At 33.9% G+C, this 21,808-nt stretch overlaps 1 protein-coding gene across 1 annotated transcript; it reads right to left on the bottom strand.

Moving 5' to 3' along the window:
* Window positions 1-6,288: 6,288 nt before the first annotated feature.
* On the bottom strand, window positions 6,289-10,226 carry LOC127726697 (frizzled-4-like). Its single transcript, XM_052234148.1, has one exon. It carries the CDS (start codon window positions 9,279-9,281, stop codon window positions 7,530-7,532), a length of 1,752 nt encoding a protein of 583 aa, XP_052090108.1. The 5' UTR covers window positions 9,282-10,226; the 3' UTR covers window positions 6,289-7,529.
* Window positions 10,227-21,808: the final 11,582 nt, after the last annotated feature.

Raw genomic sequence — 21,808 nt, 5'->3', positions numbered from 1 at the left:
TAATTCTTAACAGGATATACCAAAACATAAAAACTCTTATTCAGTTACCACAGGACCTGTAACCACCAGAGGATTTTTTTTTTATTTTCCAGAGAAGCAAATTGGAAAGTTCTGCAACATCATCACCACTTAAAAGAAATTGGTGGAATATGTCAGCCAGTCTCTGTTAATTTACTGAAGCCTTGGTTAGTCTCATGTGCAATGAAGAGAGTGATATATAATTATAGACACAAACAGTACATTGACCCCAAGATGTCTTTGCTTTTTTCGTGTCGTTGAGTTGCTGTCATATTGGCGTTCACCCACCACTTCTTTTACTCATGTTTATAGAACGTGTGGGGGATTGCTTTTTTTCTTCCTACTGTCAAAAATTCTAAAATAAGCGACCTCTTTGTAATTTCATTTATGGAGAACCCCTTTTCGCCTCTTGATCGCGAAAGGTATTTATGCAATTATTTCTTATCTTCAATGGCATGTAAAAAGCTCAATCTATCTTATGCCAATCAATTTTGAAACTTAATCACTTTGTAAGAGGGAATGGATGACTAGGACTGAATGAAGAAAGTTGTCCCCTAATCATATTTATCCTTTTGTAGTTATACATTGTTGGTTTATTGCCTTACTCAGCATACATGTGTGTATGTTAAGTTTGTTTGTTGTGTGTCGTTTCTTATTAATTATCTTAATTTAAGTGTTCCTTTCTAAACTTATCTGTCTGTATTCTGAAATCTTTCCTTTATCCATTTTATCTATGCACTTTCTTAACAATCAAACATTCCCAACCTTGAGTTCGGATAATCCAAGGTGAAATGCACTTACGATTATCTCTAGCTGAAGTACCATTACAAACGTCCGGCCATAGCTATAAACACGAAGTCAATTGGCACCATAATATAACGGAATGACAGTTTTATGGATAGTTATAATCAGTAGTTACAAGTCTGACAGAATTATTGTTATATTACCACACTAACACATGGTTATAGTCATCATTTCTCAAATGTTTACTCAAAACTATAATCAAGGAAAAAATGTAACATATTTTCCCGCAGAAAAAAAAACGTAAATACAGTGAAACCAATATTACTTGTGAAAAAAGTTGAAATTGTCTTATTAGTTTTTTCCACTCGTATTTAGTTAACAAGTAATTTCATGTCAAAACGAATTAACATATATACACTCGTTCTGACAATTCTAATTAACATTATAACTAAGATATGCTATATTTATAAAAGTAAACGCGTTTGTTATGCCTTTAATGCCAAGAATAGCCTTAAAATGTCAGTTAATGGTATTCAAGATTTTCTTAAATTTCAAATTCAAATATGAAATCAGTTCCAATGTCCTTTTAGCAATTGAAACAAGTATTTTATTTAGATACAGGGGCGGATCCAGCCATTTATAAAAGAGGGGGTTCCTAACCCAGGATTAAAGGGGGGAGGGGTTCCAACTATATATCCCCATTCAAATGCACTGATCGTCAAAAAAAGGGGGGTGGTCCAACCCCCGGACCCCCCTTGGATCCGCCACTGAGATAAGATCACATTCAGCGGTATGTGGAACTGGTATATAGCACCCTTTACATAGGCGGATCCAGGGGGCCCTGGCCCCCCCTTTTGTGGGAAATATTTGGTTGATTATATAGGGAATCACTGAAGCATGACTGGAGCGGCCCCCCCCCCCCCTTATGAAAAGTTCTGGATCCGCCACTGCTTTAGAGCACATGGCTTCACCTTTGTTTCTCAGTCTCTTGGGCGTTCGTTCATCGTTTTGTTGCCACTGAAGCTTTTATACTGATTGTAAACAAGTTAACTTGTATCTAGCTTATTTGCAGGTATTTCGCAAACATCTTTAATACATACAATCTGGTCCTATACAACATTCACTTCATACTCATGTCTAAAGTGTCACACGTGGAGCAGGATCTTTTTACCTTCCGGGGCATCTGAGTTCACCCCCCCTTTCCATTTATGTTTTGGTTGGGGTTTGTGTATCTCAGTCTTTATTTTTCTATGTAGTATTTTGTGAACTTATTTGTCTGGGTGGTTTTTAACTTTTTTGTATTGTCCGTTTCTTTTCGACTTGATTGTGTCTTTGGTATCTTCCCTCTTTTTTTTTTAGGAATTCACTTCGGAAGTCCTCTAGTAGCCATTCAATTAGAAGACGATATCGATATGCAGTTTTGTCACGAAATACGAATTTTAAGTGCAAAAATTGTATAAGTTGCACACGTACGGATGTAAAGGATCCCTTTTTAAGATTTTAAATAAAGGGAGACAAAATAACATATCATATGTTTGCAATTTTAATGAGTGTAAATGTAATCCTTATTCAGATAGTTTTGTATGTCAAATGGTTAAACGCTTGCAGCTATTTGAGTGACGTTTTATGGCATGTATAATTGCATTTAGAATTAATATTCTTCCGCATGTCCTTGTAACTTTATTGTCCTTAAACATGCAAACTTTAATTGCATTAAAAGTCTTTGAAAAGACCATGTTTTGTGTCACATAAGTATTAAGAAAGAACTTATAAAATTTCAATTTACAACATAACTCGTCAAGAGACTGCTTTTGTGATAGGAAAAAAAAAGGAGAGGGGGGGGGGGGGGGGGGGGGGGGTATATCTATCACTCTTATTCTGTTTATAATTTTGTTAAGGTTCTGTAAAAAACCGTTGTGTAACTAAGTTCTGTCTAATCAAAACCATGACGAAAGTAATTGACCAGTGCCGAAGGAAGATGAACCTCAGCTTGACTAATATTCCGGTGAACAGGGAGCAAAATGTCACCCTATTTAAACTAGTTTTCCATCTTGGTTCTCGTATTCATCTTCTCCATAGAAGGATATAAATTCGATAAAAATCAGGTCCAGGACTCGTCCATCACAAATCTCAAATAAAATTGAGAATGGAAATGGGGAATGTGTCAAAGAGACAACAACCCGACCAAAGAGCAGAACACAACCCAAGGCCACCACGGTGTACCAGGTACTTAAATAAAATAATAAAAGTTATTATACTTGCGAAAAGCTCGCAAACCGCGGTTGTCGAGCCCCATAACAATTTAGGAGTATTTTAAGTTCTTTTTTTTTGCAAGAAAGAGGGCAGTATACAGGTTTTTCAATACTCCTGATTTGCAAGTTTTTGTTAATATCTTTTTTTTTTATATTACTGGAGTTCCTGTGACAGCCTTAGCGTAGTGAGTTTGATGCAAGTGTTTAAAAATCATAATATGACGAATAGATAGTGCAGAAAGCACTGTACATTCGAATGTCAATAGTACAATTTTACAGGGAAAAAATCAGAGTTTCGAAAAATCAAGATATCTCCCGAAAAGTATAAAATCAAATCTGACGCGTACTTCAGAATGTTATCCAAATTTTATCAAAATGTCTGCACTTAAAAAGACTAACAATTGTTACATACTCATTTATGATCTATCAATCAAATTTAATGCATTGATATCTGTCGAACTGAGAAGTTCAATGCAAATAAATTATTACTCTATTGTTTACGCTAATAAAATATAACAGTCTGCTATTAAGTCATAAACTCTAATATAATGATCAACTTGGGAATGTTCTCGTTCGATTTTCAGTGTAATACTGAATAGTGTTAAAACTTCATTTATAAAATATGTTAAACGCTTAGTAAATTTTCCTGCAGAAATGTCAATGAATGAAAATTGACAGAATGAAGCTATTTAAAGAGCGAATCTTCATGTTATACTATTTCTGTATATAAAGATTGTTAAAAAAAGATTCCACGAATCTTTGTGGGACTGAAAATCTAATGGTCTTCCTATATCCTTCAAATCTAAACCAAAAGGAAAAAAGTCAATTCCTTTAATTTAAAACTGTCTTTAGAGCTGATGACAGGGGACTACTCTCAATTGTTTTTCTTGGACTTAATTTTAATTTTTTTTTTATGATTTTTAATTGTCACAAGTATACACATGTATGTCTGTAGGACTTACTAAAAAGTATTTTACCGAGTTACCATCTCTTAATAAAAGCAGAAATCGTTAACCTCAGACTGTTAACTAATTTCATAATAACTTTAACATTATACAAAGCATCTATCACTTAAAATGGTAACTTTCACAACTTTTTACTTGGCCATTCGAAAGTCTTTGACAAAAATTTCTAAAAACTTTTAAGGCCCCAAAAATATATATGTTTGTTTCCTGCCTCTAAGCTGGAAAAAAGTTTATTTATTTTTTCATTTCATTTTTTTTTTAACTAAGAACAGGTAAATTCAAATGAGTATTATTAAACATTTTAGGAGAGAAGAAAGCTTTTTACATCACTGTGGTTAATAATTATCTGATTGTTGATTGCTTAACGTCCAGTGGCAAATTTGTAGGAAACAAGATATATCGATATGTCGAAGGATAATAGTTCAACAGTTTATAATGTTTGAAAACAAATATCAACTTTCAACTATCTAGGTCTACTCAAATTTGCCAAAATAATGACTAGCCAGATATTGTAAATGTATGAAAAGAAAAGAATACAAAAGAATATTCACGTGTACCATAATCCTCCAAATAAAAAAAAACTTATTTTTCTTTCGACGCGTAGCTCTTGTAACATGGCATTGCACCCACAAAACCCGAATCAAACTTGACACATTATACTGAAAATACAGAAACGGACAGATGGAAAAATGAAATGAACAAGTGAGACGGTGAAATGCATTTCACCTGTCAATTATCGGAGCAAACTTTACCGTGTTATAAATATTCTAGATGATAAAAACAGATTTTTCTATCAATTAACGTGACACGTTTGAGCCTTCTGGAAAGTGATGAACTTTCACAGCAATCTTAATTACCAAACATTTGTAAACTCTACAAAAATGGATGACCCGTCATTTTTTATAATGCTACATTTTTACTAAATTGTTTTTCTATAACTTTAAAATTGGCGGGAATCTGGTTTAACTTCCCAATGTTTTATCTATTAGCTGTGATTTCTCTGGAATTCCGATAAAGTTTGAAAATAAGTTACATAATTTTTACCGAAGAAAAGCTACTACAACAATAGCAGTTTTACAGTGTGCCGCATGCATTTAGGTGGGCCGAACATGTCCACATTTTATTCGATGCGAATGACGAAGGCTTTTCCTTACTAGTTGAGATGAACTGTTTGTTAACCAAAGCATACACATGATAAAACATTTTCTTAATTTGTTCCAGTGTTATTGCATAAGTTATCATGCTATAGTATACAATAAGTAATGTTAAGCAAAGGGTCAAATAGAACGACCGAAAAATAATGAATGAGTACATACAGCAAAATGTAAATATAACCGTCTCATTGACCACATCTTTATATTCACTTGGAATCGGGGAGCTTAAAACTCATAAAACCAGCCCTTGTTCCATCTAAAGTGATTCCAAAAAGCATATAACTTTCCATTCTTGATTAAAAATTAATTATTGACAAAACATTTACACTAAACAATTGAAAACTGATGAAATGTGTTTAGAATATTATTGGAATTTTCTTTGTTTAAAACAACATATTTTAATACCAGCTGCTAAGTTGTATTACAACCCAGTGCTTTCACATAAATTAGAAACTGGATATTTTTCGTTAAACTGACAGAGATATCTATTTGCGTTGGGCTGTGTTTACTTCTTTAACATGATAAATCTTTCACATTCTTCCTAAGTTGCACACAAGCTCCTTTTAAATATGTGAAAGATTTGAATGGTTTCGACCTACATTAAACGATGAGATTTACAAATTATGTGTATTTCATCTCAGGTTGGGAATAAACAGTCAACAGTATGGCAGGATACTTAAACATCATTTAAACTATTTGGAAAGCTAATGTTTAAGTGCATTTAGCAAGTCATAGAAGCAGAATAGTTAAACTTAAAATTAGGAGAACACTTTGCAAGAAGTATTAAGGTATTAAGTAAGATAAATCTCGTCACAACCTTCGCGACAGTTTAATGAATTGGGAGAAAAAATATCTTTTCAAAATGGTAACAAAACATTTTCCTGCCACCATTATAGTGACATAGATTTATGAATTGGGAAGGAAACTTTGTAAAATTGGATTTAGAAAGGTAACAAAACTATTTAACTCCACCTTCATGACACTAGTGAATATATTTAAATGTTCATAATAACAGACTATTATATTCTATTAAGCCATATATAATAATATGTCAACAAAATCGGATATGTTGGTCTCACACGCTCGGCCGATCTAGAGGTGGCGATAAGGGGGTAGAGATAAGGGGTAGATGCATGAAAAACTAGAAGGCAAAAGTCTTTTAAATTTGACATTTTTATCTCTGACCATAAATAACAAGATATGAAAATAATGAACAATAATAAGGGATCTTGAACAATGCAAAAATATGAAAAATAACATAATAATGAGATGTTCTACTTGAACGGCTGTTTATACAATAGATCATTATTTATAGTTACTTATGAATATCAACCTTTGATATAGTTTAGTGTAGTTCACAGCACAGCCAAAATAAAATTATTTCTACCCAGATTTTCTAAATTATATTTCGATTCACTGTTTTTACTTAGCCCCAATCTTTCAGAATAATGAAGTCAAGCTTAAATTCCCCAATGAAAACAATTCTACATAACTGCACTCAGTTAACTAGGCAATTCTTGTTTTATATAAACAACTGCTTCACAATGTGCCTTTATTCAAATGCTGCCTGTATTGAACTGAAAAGTTATAGATTGATCACGCGAACAATCATCCAAAAATTGTTTTTATAAAACTAAATTCTTAATTTACAACTTAATTCTTTCTAAACGTCAAATTTTTATCAACTTCACATTCCAAATAATCTTGATAAAGTAGAAAAATTCGAACAAAACTGGGAAGAATTATTCAAAATTGAAACGTGTTAACAATTTTCCAATTTTAACGACTTAAACCTGGCATGCATGTTTATAATCAGATAATAAAAACCTTTGACCCTTTAATACTGAGGCAGTTCTACAATACACATTAAAATGCATCGCATACCACTGAGATGTAGAGAGAGATTTTCAAATCTATTGGGGGAGCGTAAAGTGATTTTTTTACCTAGTTAATGGAGTTGCATGTAGCATGTTGCCAATATCTTAGATGCAAAATATAACTGTCAGAAACTATGAAAGTAGATATCCCCATAAATCTTTAACGAAAATCTGCGGGTAGCCTTTTCCTGTTTTTGTTTTCTGAAAGATCCATATGGCTTAAACCCCGCTGTTTTGTATCATGGTTGTAATTCCACAGACTTGAACAGATTTATCAATGAATGATGGTAGTTTGAACACAATCAACATTATGAGAGAAAAGCTTTGATTTAACAGAATTCTCGTTAATAGAGTTTAATAATACACACACAAAATATTACCCTTGGAGTTTATCCACCAACTTATAAAGTTGATACGAGTATTTCACAAATGTTTTTTTAACGTATAACGCAACACATAACGGAAACAACAAATAGCCCAGCCGTATAACGTAATATATATATATAAAACAAACCATGCCTAGACTATTGTCTCGCTGTCTGTCTTTATATAACGTTTTGTTTTATCTACCCGAATTGCCCTGTTTTGTTTAATAGGAATCTGTTGGTAATGTTGTTGTGGAATACGGTATTCGTACTGTTTTCGTTCCGGTTTTTTGCTTATACATAATTTCCCAACGAAATTCCTCCAAGAATTGATTGTTTTCGAAGACCATACCCACATGCCGCTTGTAATTCCAACAACAAGCGACATAAATATTTTCAACATAAAAATTTCAATCTTTGGTGAATTTGTGGAATATTTCGAATACCACGAGTCCCTGCTTGTATATTCATAAAACAAGCACGCTATTACACAAGCTGCTGGGACAGTATATAAGACGGAAAAAATTCCAATTCGGATCATTAGCACTTCTAGTTTGTCTGTTTTAACTCCATCGTTTCGCACTTGTTTTCGGATTCTAAATAAAGCTACAAAACCAGCGACTAGGAAAGTTATTCCAATGAAGAGGTAGACTAGTAAAGGGGCAATAACAAACCCCAATAAAGTTCGCGTGTTCTGATTCCCCACATAACAAACACCAGTCAATTCATCAGCGTCCACATCACGCATCACTAATATAACTATTGTTTTAATGGCCGGAATGGCCCAAGCCACTAAATGAAAGTAGCTACTGTGAATTTGGATGGCCTCGTGGCCCCACTTTAGTCCTGCTGCCAGGAACCATGTCAATGTTAAAATCACCCACCAGAGCGAAGCGGCAGTACCGAAAAAGTATAATAATAAAAATACTATAGCACAGTCTGTGTTTTCTAAGCCTTCTTGGATTAAAATTCCTAGTCCATTTTGTGGACTTGTCACTGTTGGGTCTTTGTCACATGCTATAGATTCCCGCCCTGCAATGAGTCTAACTATAAATGCAATGCTGAAAATGTTAAAGCACATGGATAGAAAAATTATGGGTCTTTCTGGATAACGGAATCGATGTGTTTCTATGATGAATGTTAGCACTGTGAAAAGAGTTGATACAAAACATAATCCGGCCCAAATAGCCATCCAAATGTCTGCGAAATATTTGTCCTCGCTGCTGAATGCATCATGGTATCCACATTGTAGTGCACATCTGTCCGTTCGGTTTATGTATGTGTACATTTCGGAGTGTCTATAATGCATACATTTTAAGCTACTGATTATATTCCAGTCCATAGGAATGGACGGAATTTGAGTTGGGTACATTGGATGGAGTCCAGGCTGGCCAGGCTTCGAATGCGATCCTGGCTTCGGTCTTCCAGGACGACGAGGTAAGGGATCATCTTCCTCCCCCGGACCGTCCATACACATATGATTTTGATCGTTTTTGGGTGGAAATTTTGAGCAATTCAATGCCGCTGGCCACGGAAATCCAAATTCATTCAATACTGGCCTACAACGTTTCTGAACATTAGTACACATTGGTCTACACGGTCCAATGGGGTCCATGACTTTCTCTGTACACATTGGAACGTAAACAGAACACAAGAAAAACTTCAATTGTTTAGAACACCCGTATTGTATCAATGGGGTAAATGTCTGCAGTTGTAACTCGGCGTCCTGTTGTAAATCGTGTCCGACAAGATTCGGCATACCCGTAACGTTATATCCTAATCCCTTGCACATTTCTATTCGGATAGGGTCACATTTTCGGACTATTTCCGTACCGAACATATACAATCCCTTCGGCAGAAATAAACACATAAAGCCTGCCAACACCACACGTGTTGTCAATTCCATAGTAATTATAACTGGTAAATTACATAAGTTGCAATTAATAGTCTTTAATATTTAACTGATCACTTAAATGCGAATTAAATCCCCATAATATACACGACTTCTCCTCCCACCGCTGTTGGCATCAAGTAAATATTCCTGCATCTCTCAAGAGAACGAGTTAGACATAGATAATGTACGTTATCAACAAATCTTTCCTTCTCACGAATGCCATGTGAAATAATGTCTATCTTTCCTTCGTTGTTCTATTTAATCTGTGGATAAAATATCGTTTTAGCTTAGAAAAGAGTGCATGCCAGCGATCATGCCCTACTGGTGTTGGGTTTCACACAAACTCGACCCAATCAGCTGGTTTGTTATGATTGGCGACTCCTCCCCGCTTCAGTACTTTACGATCTATTCCAACCATCAATCAAATCTGCCAATCATTAACAACTATCCGGGGATTAACATTTATTGGCATGAGATTTATGAATAGTTGAATCTTCTTTTGTTAACAATAATGGATTCTTTTCAGTCGAGTTATTTACTTATGTTAAACCAATTCTAGCCTTTTGTTACGGTTTCCACTTTCTATTCACTGTAAACGACTTTTATAATAACTAAAGTCAACGTTGTGCGTGTTTATACATAAATAACTAGCTGTCAGTTGAAACTATATGTAACGAAAGACAAACACCTTACCCTAAATTTCCTGCCGAGGTATTAATTATTTACATGACAGTTCAAAAATTGCTATACGTTAGTGTCCTTTTCATAAATCTACCTGGAATACTGTGTCGTTGTTTTTGCCTTGTTTTCACATCCGAGTCATGAATTTATATAAAACATTTCACTTATCAGGAATAAATATAACTGCGGTGTGACACCCTCGTTGTCGTACATTCATCATTTGTCTCGCTGCAGGTGTGTAACGGTTAACAACGTAATCCTTGTGTCATATTAATTAAATCAAACCTAAAACATGAAAAATGTTCTGATACGAACAAACTCTATGTAGTAATAACATTAAAAACTTATTTTCTGACGCTATATAAACTAAAAAAAGACATTAAAGAAAAACACTTGTATGTTGTCACAAGATGGACAGCTCAATGTCCACTTAAATCGTACATCTCACGTATTTTGTCAATTCATATTGCACAAGAATGGAAAAGAAACTTCATCCTTTTCAGTTCCGTGCTTTAAAAGGTGTTTTCACTGACGGTCGCGTTTTGAACAATGGGATGAGAAGTATTCACTTACAACATCTGGTTTAATAGAAGTTTAACAAAGATGTAATTAATTCCACAAACTTTCATCTGAATAAATCAGATAGATTTCCAGCAAACATCTGTTGCTTGTGACGACAATCAACTGATATTCTGTGTATCTAGTGTTACTCATCACGCTAATCAGCGACAAGTCCGACAGAGTTATCGTTCTTTATCAATTATCAAAAATGGTACTTGGCATAAGGGAAATAATCCAATCTTAAATTGTACAACAAATGCACATCCTAATGCAAGAATTTGATATTTAACCGTTTTTTTTTATACCCGTCATCTGTTATTTGTCCTTAAATGTAAGATAAATTATTTATATTGTTCAAGTTTATATATAAAACTTTTGACTTTGAATATATACTAAAATTGTATGCACCTGTCCTAAGTTAGGAATCTGATGTTCAGTAGTTGTCGTTTGTTGATCATGTGGTTCATAAGTGTTTCTTGTTTTTCGTTTTTTATATAGATTAGACCGTTGGTTTCCCGTTTGAATGGTTTTACACTAGTAATTTTGGGGCCCTTTATAGCTTACTGTTCGGTGTGAGCCAAGGCTCTGTGTTGAAGACCTTACTTTGACCTATAATGGTTTACTTTTATAAATTTTGACTTGGATGGAGAGTTGTCTCATTGGCACTCATACCACATCTATTTATATCTAAATATGTCTTGGTACACAACATACATGACATATGAGTTTCAGGCAGGTTACCCACACATGATCACACATGTTCTCGTCCTGAATATGCACTGTACGCTACACAGCCATCCATCATTAGCATCATACATGTAAATGTTGCATGTTTTATCGGTTGGCATTGAATGATTGACTGTTGGTTGCCTTACGCCCATACCACTTGAAAATCGGGGAAGGAGAAAAAACGTTTTACAGTCATTGTCAAAGTGGGAAAAGTTTCTGTAAAACTCGCGTGGAGCTACTATTTTTCAAATTTAGACAGATCTTTGATGTATATAGAACATGGTATTCTTGGAGGAATCACACTTTTGCGTCAAGCTATAGCCTTCGACAAGATATGAACTGCCCAGCACTCTGCCGACACAACCTTCTTTATTCAGATCTCCATTGCTGTCATAATATGTTGGTTGAAAAGAAAACTAAATACTGCAAAATTCGTTTTCAAATTTTAATTACTTTCAAAATCTGATGATCCCAAATTAATTTTTCTATCGTGATTTCTTTTATAGCGAAAGCGCTAAAGAAAAGACCTCTTTAAAAAAGCAGCGATGAACGTGGCTTCTTTAAAATTAAGTTAGCATTATCAAGATGAAACAGTAATATTCCGATATATCCATTTGGAATAAACCCGAGAGAATCGCATGAATCCCAACCAAAGCAAGAATAGATGCATCGCCATGGTAAGCGTTATGTACTATGCATGCATCAATCTTCATGCCGAGTAAAAAGACACAATCAGTAACTATTTTCAGATCGGAGAAATGTTCTGGTTTCTCAAGACGAAGACCGCAAAACTTGTTAACCCAAGGGGACAGATACCAACATATCAAACAAGAGAACCAATTCGAGATGGCGACCATCAGACTTGTGCTTCGTCGATTTCAGTTGTTCTTTCTCATAAACCTGCTGAAATATTTTGTGTGTTAGGTTAGGAACACAAACCCTAATAAAGTCTGTTAATATGAACATGCACGTGCGCATCGTGTAAATTGAGATATGTAAACGGAGAAAAACTTGAGCATTATGTGTAACTGTTAATACACGAGAAAGGGGAAGATGACAGTGGGAGAACGGAAAACGTGACGCTTGTCATATATTCAGTTTGAGATTTCCATCTTTGTTAATTTGATAATAATAATAAAAATCAATAAAAAGAACGGGCATGAAGAAGACGTTCTTGTTTCGGTAAAGTATACTTAATGTCAAGTTCATTGGGAGGTCATATGCTCGGTGACCATGGGTTACTGAACGATGCTTTTTTTCTTTCTGTTTTGGAATTATTATATGAATAAACAAGCAATTTGTATGGAAAAAAAACATTGTTTTATAAAAACAAGTAGTTGGTCTTCTAATTAAATAGCAATGAATTCCAATTTCAAATGTTAAGCAATCCCAATTAAGATTCTTCGCTTATAGAAAAATTATTCCTGGCTTTGTCTGCTGGAGCAACAACATACATTCAGGGAAGACAGGAACATATTTGGCGAATTCTGTTTTAAAAGACTACGTTTTACATTATCTTCAGTTGTTGTCAGGGTTTGAATAGTCTAGCAATTTCTCAAATATTGTAACAAATCGGTACTCGACGGACTTTGTATCTATACATGTAATGGCGTCCGACCTTATGACCTCTTGCCAAAGTGAATTAAACTTGAATAATAGAATGGGAAATAGTTTAGTACGAATTTAGTAAACACCATAAGGTTTTTCAACAGAGGAAACTTAAAGGCCATCAACATATACAATATTAACGGCATGGGTATTTGCAATTGCCCAGACTCCAATGATAGCACAGAGCTGTTACAAAATCGCCCCAATTTCGACTTTACGAACACCCACACCGACTTCTGTCGTAGATGACTTTATCTAAAAACACTGCTTTTGTTTTCTTAGCAGCCCATTTTGAATAGCTTGTATAATTCATCATTGTTTGTATAACTATCTGTAAATGACAAATTATTAAATAAAATATGATTACTCTATAGAATGTCTGTTCCTTATTCTCGAATCCAGAAATATTCTCTTTGTAAGCGATGTACTCGATATTGGGTCGTTTGGTAACTGACAACTTTCTCCATAATCCAGATTTTCAAAGAATCAATCGAATAACGGAAATGTCAAGATGGTTCAATGTTTATAGTGCTATATATTCTTGATTATGTCTGGACGTTAAGCAAACATCAATCAATCAATCTTGCTTACGTCATTGACGACCAATAATCGTCCTGATACTGGTCACTCCATAAAGTGTTCTTTTAATACCGTTCGTAATATTGAATGCAGTACAGTGCAAATACTCGTCACACAACATTCTGTGGCGAAATAATTTTTAAAAAACGTATATCACACGATTTACAGTTACAATTAGAAATAAATCAATTTGTGTGCATTGTCATTAATATCTATAACGTGAATGTAAATAAAATTGTTTTAACTTTAATAGCCCTGGAGACAAACACAAGAGGTTCTCTTAAGCCTGAATCGCTCACCTTGTAAAACATGCCATTTTGATATTTATTTTTTTCCTTTATAGCAATCAGTTATGGTAGCTTATTTGTAGATCTTATTCATTACTTTTTTTAGGTCTTGTATGATGATCTTTTTACTGTTTACAGTTTATACCTATCTATTAAAGTTTTTGAGATATAAAACGTCATTTTATGGCAATAAATCCTATGAATAGTGTGACAATTTCGGCCATGTTGACTTATTTGTAGATCTTTTTGTGCTCAACATCTTTGCTATTTACAATTTCTCTCTATTTATAATGGTTTCTGCAAATAATGCAAAAAAAAAGAAGAAAGATAAATAATCTTTCAAGGGCAAAACCTCCTATAAGCTGTCAATTAAAAAATTCGGTGAAGCATTTGTAGATCTTACTCTACTGCTGAACACTATTGCTTTAACAATTTCTCTCTCTCTCTATTATAGTTTCTGCCAAAAAACCGCAAACAATGAGTAAACTTAGTTTTTCAAAGGCAACAACCCCTATAAGAGGTCAATTGATGATTCGTCCATGCTGTCTGATTTGTAGATCATATTTTGTTGAACATTAATTTTATACTATCGAAAGATTCTCTCTGTCAACTATAGTTTTCTAAAAAAAATACAAAAGGGTAGAAATCATCATTTCAAGGCAAAAACTCTATAAGAGGTCATTTGACGATTTCTACGAAGTGTACTAATTTGTAAATTTTATTGTTCTGGTCATTTTTATTGTTTAAAATTTCACTCTATCTATTACAGTTTTTCAAGATTATATTGAACCAAAAACTGAGAAAAAAGATATTTCAAGGCTAATAACTGCAAAATGGTTTGTCCGATTTTTCTGAAAATTCCGCCGTGAGGAGTTAGACTTTGACCTGTTGATAATTTTTACCCATGACAGATTTGCTTTTACCCCTATGTTCTATTTTTAGCAACAGCGGCCATGTTTGTTGATGGATCATAATCGCGAATACAATTTTAAAATTATAGACATTTAGGAACACTTAGGTAAAGTTTAGTATCATTTGGTCTAGCATTTTCAGAGAAGAATATTTTTTAAAGAAGTTTACGACGATAGACGGACAAACGACAGACGAAGACAGGCGGATGGACAATGGAAGCCAAGTGATGGCAAAAGCTCATATGGCCTTTTAGGATCAAGATGATCCTAGGAACGCCTTTGTTTGAATTTCTATTGTGTTGACGACATCTTCTCTACATTGAACATGTTTTCATCCTGGGCAGGATGAAAATTAGCTGAAATAATAAAAATGAAACAACTCCATTGAAAATATCTGTAACATATTTGTAGGGTTCATCAGAAGAAATTGACAAATACGACTAAACAAACATGTGCACTTGGAAAAAGTTTTAAGGCACGACAGGACATAAAAAATAAAATTTAAATGCGTTTTTTATGTGTCAAATTTTAAAAGTTTCCAGGATCTCGAAATTTCTTTTTTCCGTGCTAACAGAATGTACCAAAAAAGATAAACTGTAAATAGCAAAAATGTTCAGCAAAGTAAGATCTACAAATAAGTTTTTTATGACCAAAATTGTCAATTGACCTCTTGAGGAGTTATTGCCCTTTAAGGACAATTTTACACAATTTGTTTATCATGTTTTCTAACTTTAAAAAATCTTCTCCTCTAAAACTACTGAACCAATTCCAATCAAACTTAAACAGAATGATCCTTAGGGTATCTAAAATAAAGTTTGTGTTTTATTTTTTGTTTCGTCAAAAAACATGGCCGCCATGGCTAAAAATAGAACATAGGGGTAAAATGCAGTTTTTGGCTTATATCTCAAAAAGTAAAGCATTTAGAGCAAATCTGACATTGGGTAAAAACGTTCATTAGGTCAAGTTCTATCAGCCCTGAAATTTTCAGATGAATCTAACATTCCATTGTTGGGTTGCTGACACTAAATTGGTAATTTTAAGGAAATTTTACAGTTTTTGGTTATTATCTTGAATGTTATTATAGATAAAGATAAACTGTAAACAGCAAAAATGTTCAGCAAAGTAAGATCTACAAATTAGTTTTTGTATGACCAAAATTGTCAATTGATCCCTTAAGGAGTTATTGCCCTTTAAGGACAATTTCACACAATTTGTTTATCATGTTTTCTAACTTTAAAAAAATCTTCTCCTCTGAAACTACTGAACCAAATTAAACCAAACTTAAGCTGAATGATTCTTTGGTTATCTAGAATAAAGTTGTGTTTTATTTTATGTTTCCTCAGAAAACATGGCCGCCATAGCTAAAAATAGAACATAGGGTAAAATTCAGTTTTTGACTTGTATCTCAAAAAATAAAGCATTTAGAGCAAATCAGACAAGAAAGTTAAAGTATTCATTAGGTCAAGGCCTACCTGCCCCGAAATTATCAGCCAAATCGGGTCAATTTTGTCAATTGATCCCTTAAGGAGTTTTTGTCCTTTAAAGACAATTTTTCACAATTTGTTCATCTAATCTAGTTTGCTTTCTTTAAAAAATCTTCTCCTTTGAAACTGCTAAATAAATTTCAACTAAACTTGGGCTGAATGAGAGTATCTTGTATAAATTTTGTATTTTCTTTCCTTGTACGTCAAGATACATAGCCACTATGGCTAAAATGAAACATAGGTAAAATGCATTTTTTTGCCTTTGAAGAAAATATGACAGATACAAAGAACATTTAAATGGCATTTTAAGCCACTCATTAATATATATTGAAAAGCAAAAATAATCATTGATGAAAGATGTAAGCAAAAAATTACAGGTGAGCGATTCAGGCTCTTGAGAGCCTCTTGTTTAAATAGTGGACGAAAATATTAAAAAAATAAAATTGACATCAAAGGGCAATAACTCCTATCAAAATTCGTCTGACAGTTTTGACGTAAATGGACAATAGGTAGATCTCAACATTCTGAACATTTCTGACCCTGCTAGATTTTCTCTTTTCATAGCGGTTTTCAAGATGATAGACAAAACTTGCAGTATACCCATATCTTCTATTTTAAGACATTTCGGCCATCTATGTTGGCAGACTCGGCACATTTTTTAAACTAGATACCCCAATAATTATCGTGGCATAGTTTGATTAAATTTGGTCCAGTAATTTCAGAGGAGAACATTTTTGTAAAGATTAACGACGACGAACGACGGACGTCAAGTAATGAGAAAAGCTCGCTTAGCCTTTTGGCCAGGTGAGCTTAAAAAGCAAAAGGAATTTTAAAATCCCCCAATCTTCCAAAGGTGACAAGTTAAAAAAATAAAATAAATAGTCTTACCCTGAAATAGGATACTAACTAACTAAATCAATATAGTATGTCCTAGGTATAATAGCCTAGAAGTTAGTCAGTGTCCTCTTTCATTTTCATTTTTTTGTTTGTTTGTCCAAAAAGTTAGGGGGGGGGGAATTAAACTTTTAAACTGTTAACTTAAAGATTAAATGAAAAGGATACACTGTTGTTTGGTTTAAGGTGGTACCTAACACTACAGGGAGATAACTCTGTAAAAATCAGCTAAACGTTTTAATCACGTTGTTTTGTTAAGGAAACATTACGCTTCTCAATGATCAAAATTAGTGTTTGTCAAACTGCTATATAACCAGTGAAATTTTTCTGATAAAGTGGTTGGTTCAAATTCTTTGAAATTTTTATATTTTTGTCAAAGGGTCAAAGTAAACATTCTGTCAAAATTTTATGAAAATTAAACGAGCCAAATTAGTTTTAGTCAAGGTGTTGGGTACCACCTTAATTGAAAATTATTGATTTCTTTTATTGCTTGTTCCTGTATATGTTATAGAAAAAGTGAAAAGTGTATTTTGATTGACATGTATGTTGAAAGAGCAGACGATTCTCAGAAAATTTGTATAACTAATACCCCAAAAAGTTTATGACAAGTTGAGGAAACGTGCAAAATCCAAATGAACAAATAGCCTTCGTTAGCTCATGTGTTATCACCTGCCTCATTTTAGTTTAAAAAATGATATAAAACAAAAAAATCGTTCAGTCAAGGGATTATATTCGCTCATGATTTCTCAAATTTTTGCAGGGGGCCTCGGTGGCCGAGTTGTCTAAGTAGTTACTACTGGGGCGTGTTTTATTAGTCTCTTCTGTACATCTCCAGAATGTAAAGAGTAAAAAAAAATGAATCTGGACCTCTTCTGGAGATATTCTGTAGAAGAAGCAATAAAATAAAAATGCAATTTGCCGTCCAAAACAGCTGATTTTTTTTATGTTGGATGACATAAATGAAGTTTACGATGATTCATTAGAAAATTAAGATACGTAAATAGTTCCGATACGATAGACATGACTGTAATATAGTGTGCTCTGTTTTGGCAATGATGCAATTATATAATACGTGTAAAAACAAAGAAAAATGGTTTGGAAGAAATCGCTGTGTTCGTGACATTTTTTTCTTTATGTTGTCCTAACTCAATTTTGCTAAACAAATCCGGCTTAAAGCCCCGATCATTTGACTTTCAGGAATAATCTTAAACTGACAATGTTTGTCTGGCATATGATCGAAAAGGACATCTTGTCTATCCATTTTTTTAAAGTGACCAAACTGGATTATTTTTGTATAAAGCAAAGACATCGCAGAGTTCTCAAAATCATTTTCCCTGGTGGTCCTTGAAGAAACTCTGCTGGTCCTAACTTATTTCTGTTGCAAAATTTCGATGGGCAAAACCTTCGGACCACCACTTTTCGAAAACCTTAATTGTATATGCACGTACATGTATACAAGGTATACAAGGTCGTTGTGTTTCTCAGACTGTTTATGACTAAATCCCTTGCTTGTGTACTGATTGATACTTTAATCTGGGAAATTTATTTCAGTGTTAGTTGTAAATAGCTTCGAATAAACTTTCATCAGCTGCACTGAATACTTCTATTTCGGTGCTTTGTGTCTATATTGTCTTAATATTAGTTGTTTTGTGAGTCTCGTACCGATCTTTTGAGTTAATCTAATTACAGTTTGTTCTTGTGTTGTACTGATACACCACTATCCCAGTTAAGCGGAGGGTTGAGCGCTCACAAACATGTTTAACCCTGCCATATTCTTTATGTGCCAGTCCCAAGTCAGGAGTCTGTAGTTCAGTGGTTGTCGTTGGTTCATATCTGTCGACTCATATTTGATTTTTTGTAAATTGTTTTGTTATATATAATTAGGCCGTTAGATTTTTTTCGTTTGAATTGTTTATCATTTTTCATGTCGGGGACTTTTATAGCCGACTATATGGTATGGGTGTTTGTCATTGTTGAAAACTGTACGGTTGCCTATAATTGCTGACATCCATTCATTTGAACTCCGGTGGATAGTTGCCTCATTGGCAATCATACCACATCTCCTTTAAAGGCTTTTTTATATTATATACCTGACTTTTAAATTCGTGTTTTCCTGATCATGCATGAAATATTTGTCACTGGACGTTAAAAATAAGCAACCAACAATAAATCAATTTAAACATGTTAAACTTGTGTTAAATGAGGGGAAAACCATTTGATATTTTTTTAGGGGGGTGGGGGGGGGGGGGGGACAGGAGGATTTTACATATGAATATAGTGGCCTGGTAAGAGCTGAAAAAATAGACATATGATTAGCGACAGATTAAAATGAATAATAAATCCGCAAAAAATCGTCCTGCCCCTCTCCTCCCCAGAATATCAAATAATCGTCCCCTCACTGTTGTTGTCCGTGTAGTTCTTATATTTATCCAGCTTAATAATCGTCCCTACAGGGATGTCCTACTAAGGCTGCCATACCATAAAAACGATTGTCACAAAGCTCACATTATATTATAGTTGCATTCATAAATTTATTAATGTCATTTAGACTTAGCGACTCCATGTTTGTTATGTGCCTCTGCCGTCTAAACCACCTATTTAAAAGGAAGAGGTAGAAGATAGCCAGGAGATCTTCCCAATGCAAAAAAAAACAGAAATGGACATCTTCTGGCTCACTACCGAAGAACAAAAAAAAACACACCCCTGTAATCACTAGCCATTCAACACTGAGGTCGTGAGTTCGAACCCCGCTCGTGCAGGTGCACTCGACTCCAATCTTAATTGACTAGGATTGTCAGTTTTCCTATCGAAGGTCGGTGGTTTTCTCCGGGCACTCCGGCTTCCTCCACCAATAAAAACTTTAAAAAATCTTCTCCTCTAAAACTACTGAACCAATTCCAATCAAACTTAAACTGAATGATCCATAGGGTATCTAGAATAAAGTTTGTGTTTTATTTTCTGTTTCGTCAAAAAACATGGCCGCCATGGCTAAAAATAGAACATAGGGGTAAAATGCAGTTTTTGGCTTATATCTCAAAAACTAAAGCATTTAGAGCAAATCTGACATTGGGTAAAAACGTTCATTAGGTCAAGTTCTATCAGCCCTGAAATTTTCAGATGAATCTAACATTCCATTGTTGGGTTGCTGACACTAAATTGGTAATTTTAAGGAAATTTTACAGTTTTTGGTTATTATCTTGAATATTATTATAGATAAAGATAAACTGTAAACAGCAAAAATGTTCAGCAAAGTAAGATCTACAAATAAGTTTTTGTATGACCAAAATTGTCAATTGATCCCTTAAGGAGTTATTGCCCTTTAAGGACAATTTTACACAATTTGTTTATCATGTTTTCTAACTTTAAAAAAATCTTCTCCTCTGAAACTACTGAACCAAATTAAACCAAACTTAAGCTGAATGATTCGTTAGTTATCTAGAATAAAGTTTGTGTTTTATTTTCTGTTTCCTCAGAAAACATGGCCGCCAAAGCTAAAAATAGAACATAGGGTAAAATTCAGTTTTTGACTTGTATCTCAAAAAGTAAAGCATTTAGAGCAAATCAGACGAAGAAAGTTAAAGTATTCATTAGGTCAAGGCCTACCTGCCCCGAAATTATCAGCCAAATCGGGTCAATTTTGTCAATTGATCCCTTAAGGAGTTGTTGTCCTTTAAAGACAATTTTTCTCAATTTGTTCATCTAATCTAGTTTGCTTTCTTTAAAAAATCTTCTCCTTTGAAACTGCTAAATAAATTTCAACTAAACTTGGGCTGAATGAGTTTCAGAGTATCTTGTATAAATTTTGTATGTTCTATCTTGTACGTCAAGATACATAGCCACTATGACTAAAATGAAACATAGGTAAAATGCATTTTTTTGCCTATGAAGAAAATATGACAGATACAAAGAACATTTAAATGGCATTTTTAAGCCACTCATTAATATATATTGAAAAGCAAAAATAATCATTGATGAAAGATTTAAGCAAAAAATTACAGGTGAGCGATTCAGGCTCTTGAGAGCCTCTTCTTTAAATAGTGGACGAAAATATTAAAAAAATAAAATTGACATAACTCCTATCAAAAGTCGTCTGACAGTTTTGACGTAAATGGACAATAGGTAGATCTCAACATTCTGAACATTTCTGACCCTGCTAGATTTTCTCTTTTCATAGCGGTTTTCAAGATGATAGACAAAACTTGCAGTATACCCATATCTTCTATTTTAAGACATTTCGGACATCTATGTTGGCAGACTCGGCACATTTTTTAAACTAGATACCCCAATAATTATCGTGGCATAGTTTGGTTAAATTTGGTCCAGTAATTTCAGAGGAGAAGATTTTTGTAAAGATTAATGACGACGGACGTGAAGTAATGAGGAAAGCTCGCGTAGCCTTTCGGCCAAGTGAGCTTAAAAAGCAAAAGGAATTTCAAAATCCCCCAAACTTCCAAAGATGACAAGTTAAAAAATGAAATAAATAGTCTTATCTGGAAATGGGATACTAACTTACTAATTCAATATATTATGTCCTAGGTCTAATAGCCTAGAAGTTAGTCAGTGTCCTCTCTTATTTTCATTTGTTTTGTGTCCAAAAAGTTAGGGGGGGATTAAACTTTTAAACTGTTAAGATTAAATGAAAAGGATACAATGTTAAAATTGAGAATGGAAATGGGAAATGTGTCAAAGAGACAACAACCCGACCATAGAACAGACAACAGCAGAAGGTCACCAACAGGTCTTCAATGCAGCGAGAAATTCCCGCACCCGGAGGAATGTTGTTTGTTGTTTGTTTCTATTGAAAA

This window comes from Mytilus californianus, unplaced genomic scaffold, assembly GCF_021869535.1.
Source record: "Mytilus californianus isolate M0D057914Y unplaced genomic scaffold, xbMytCali1.0.p SCAF_18, whole genome shotgun sequence".
In the NCBI taxonomy this organism is placed as follows: Eukaryota; Metazoa; Mollusca; class Bivalvia; order Mytilida; family Mytilidae; genus Mytilus; species Mytilus californianus.
Note: the sequence above shows the minus strand (reverse complement) of the source record. Positions and strands in the feature narration are given on the sequence as shown.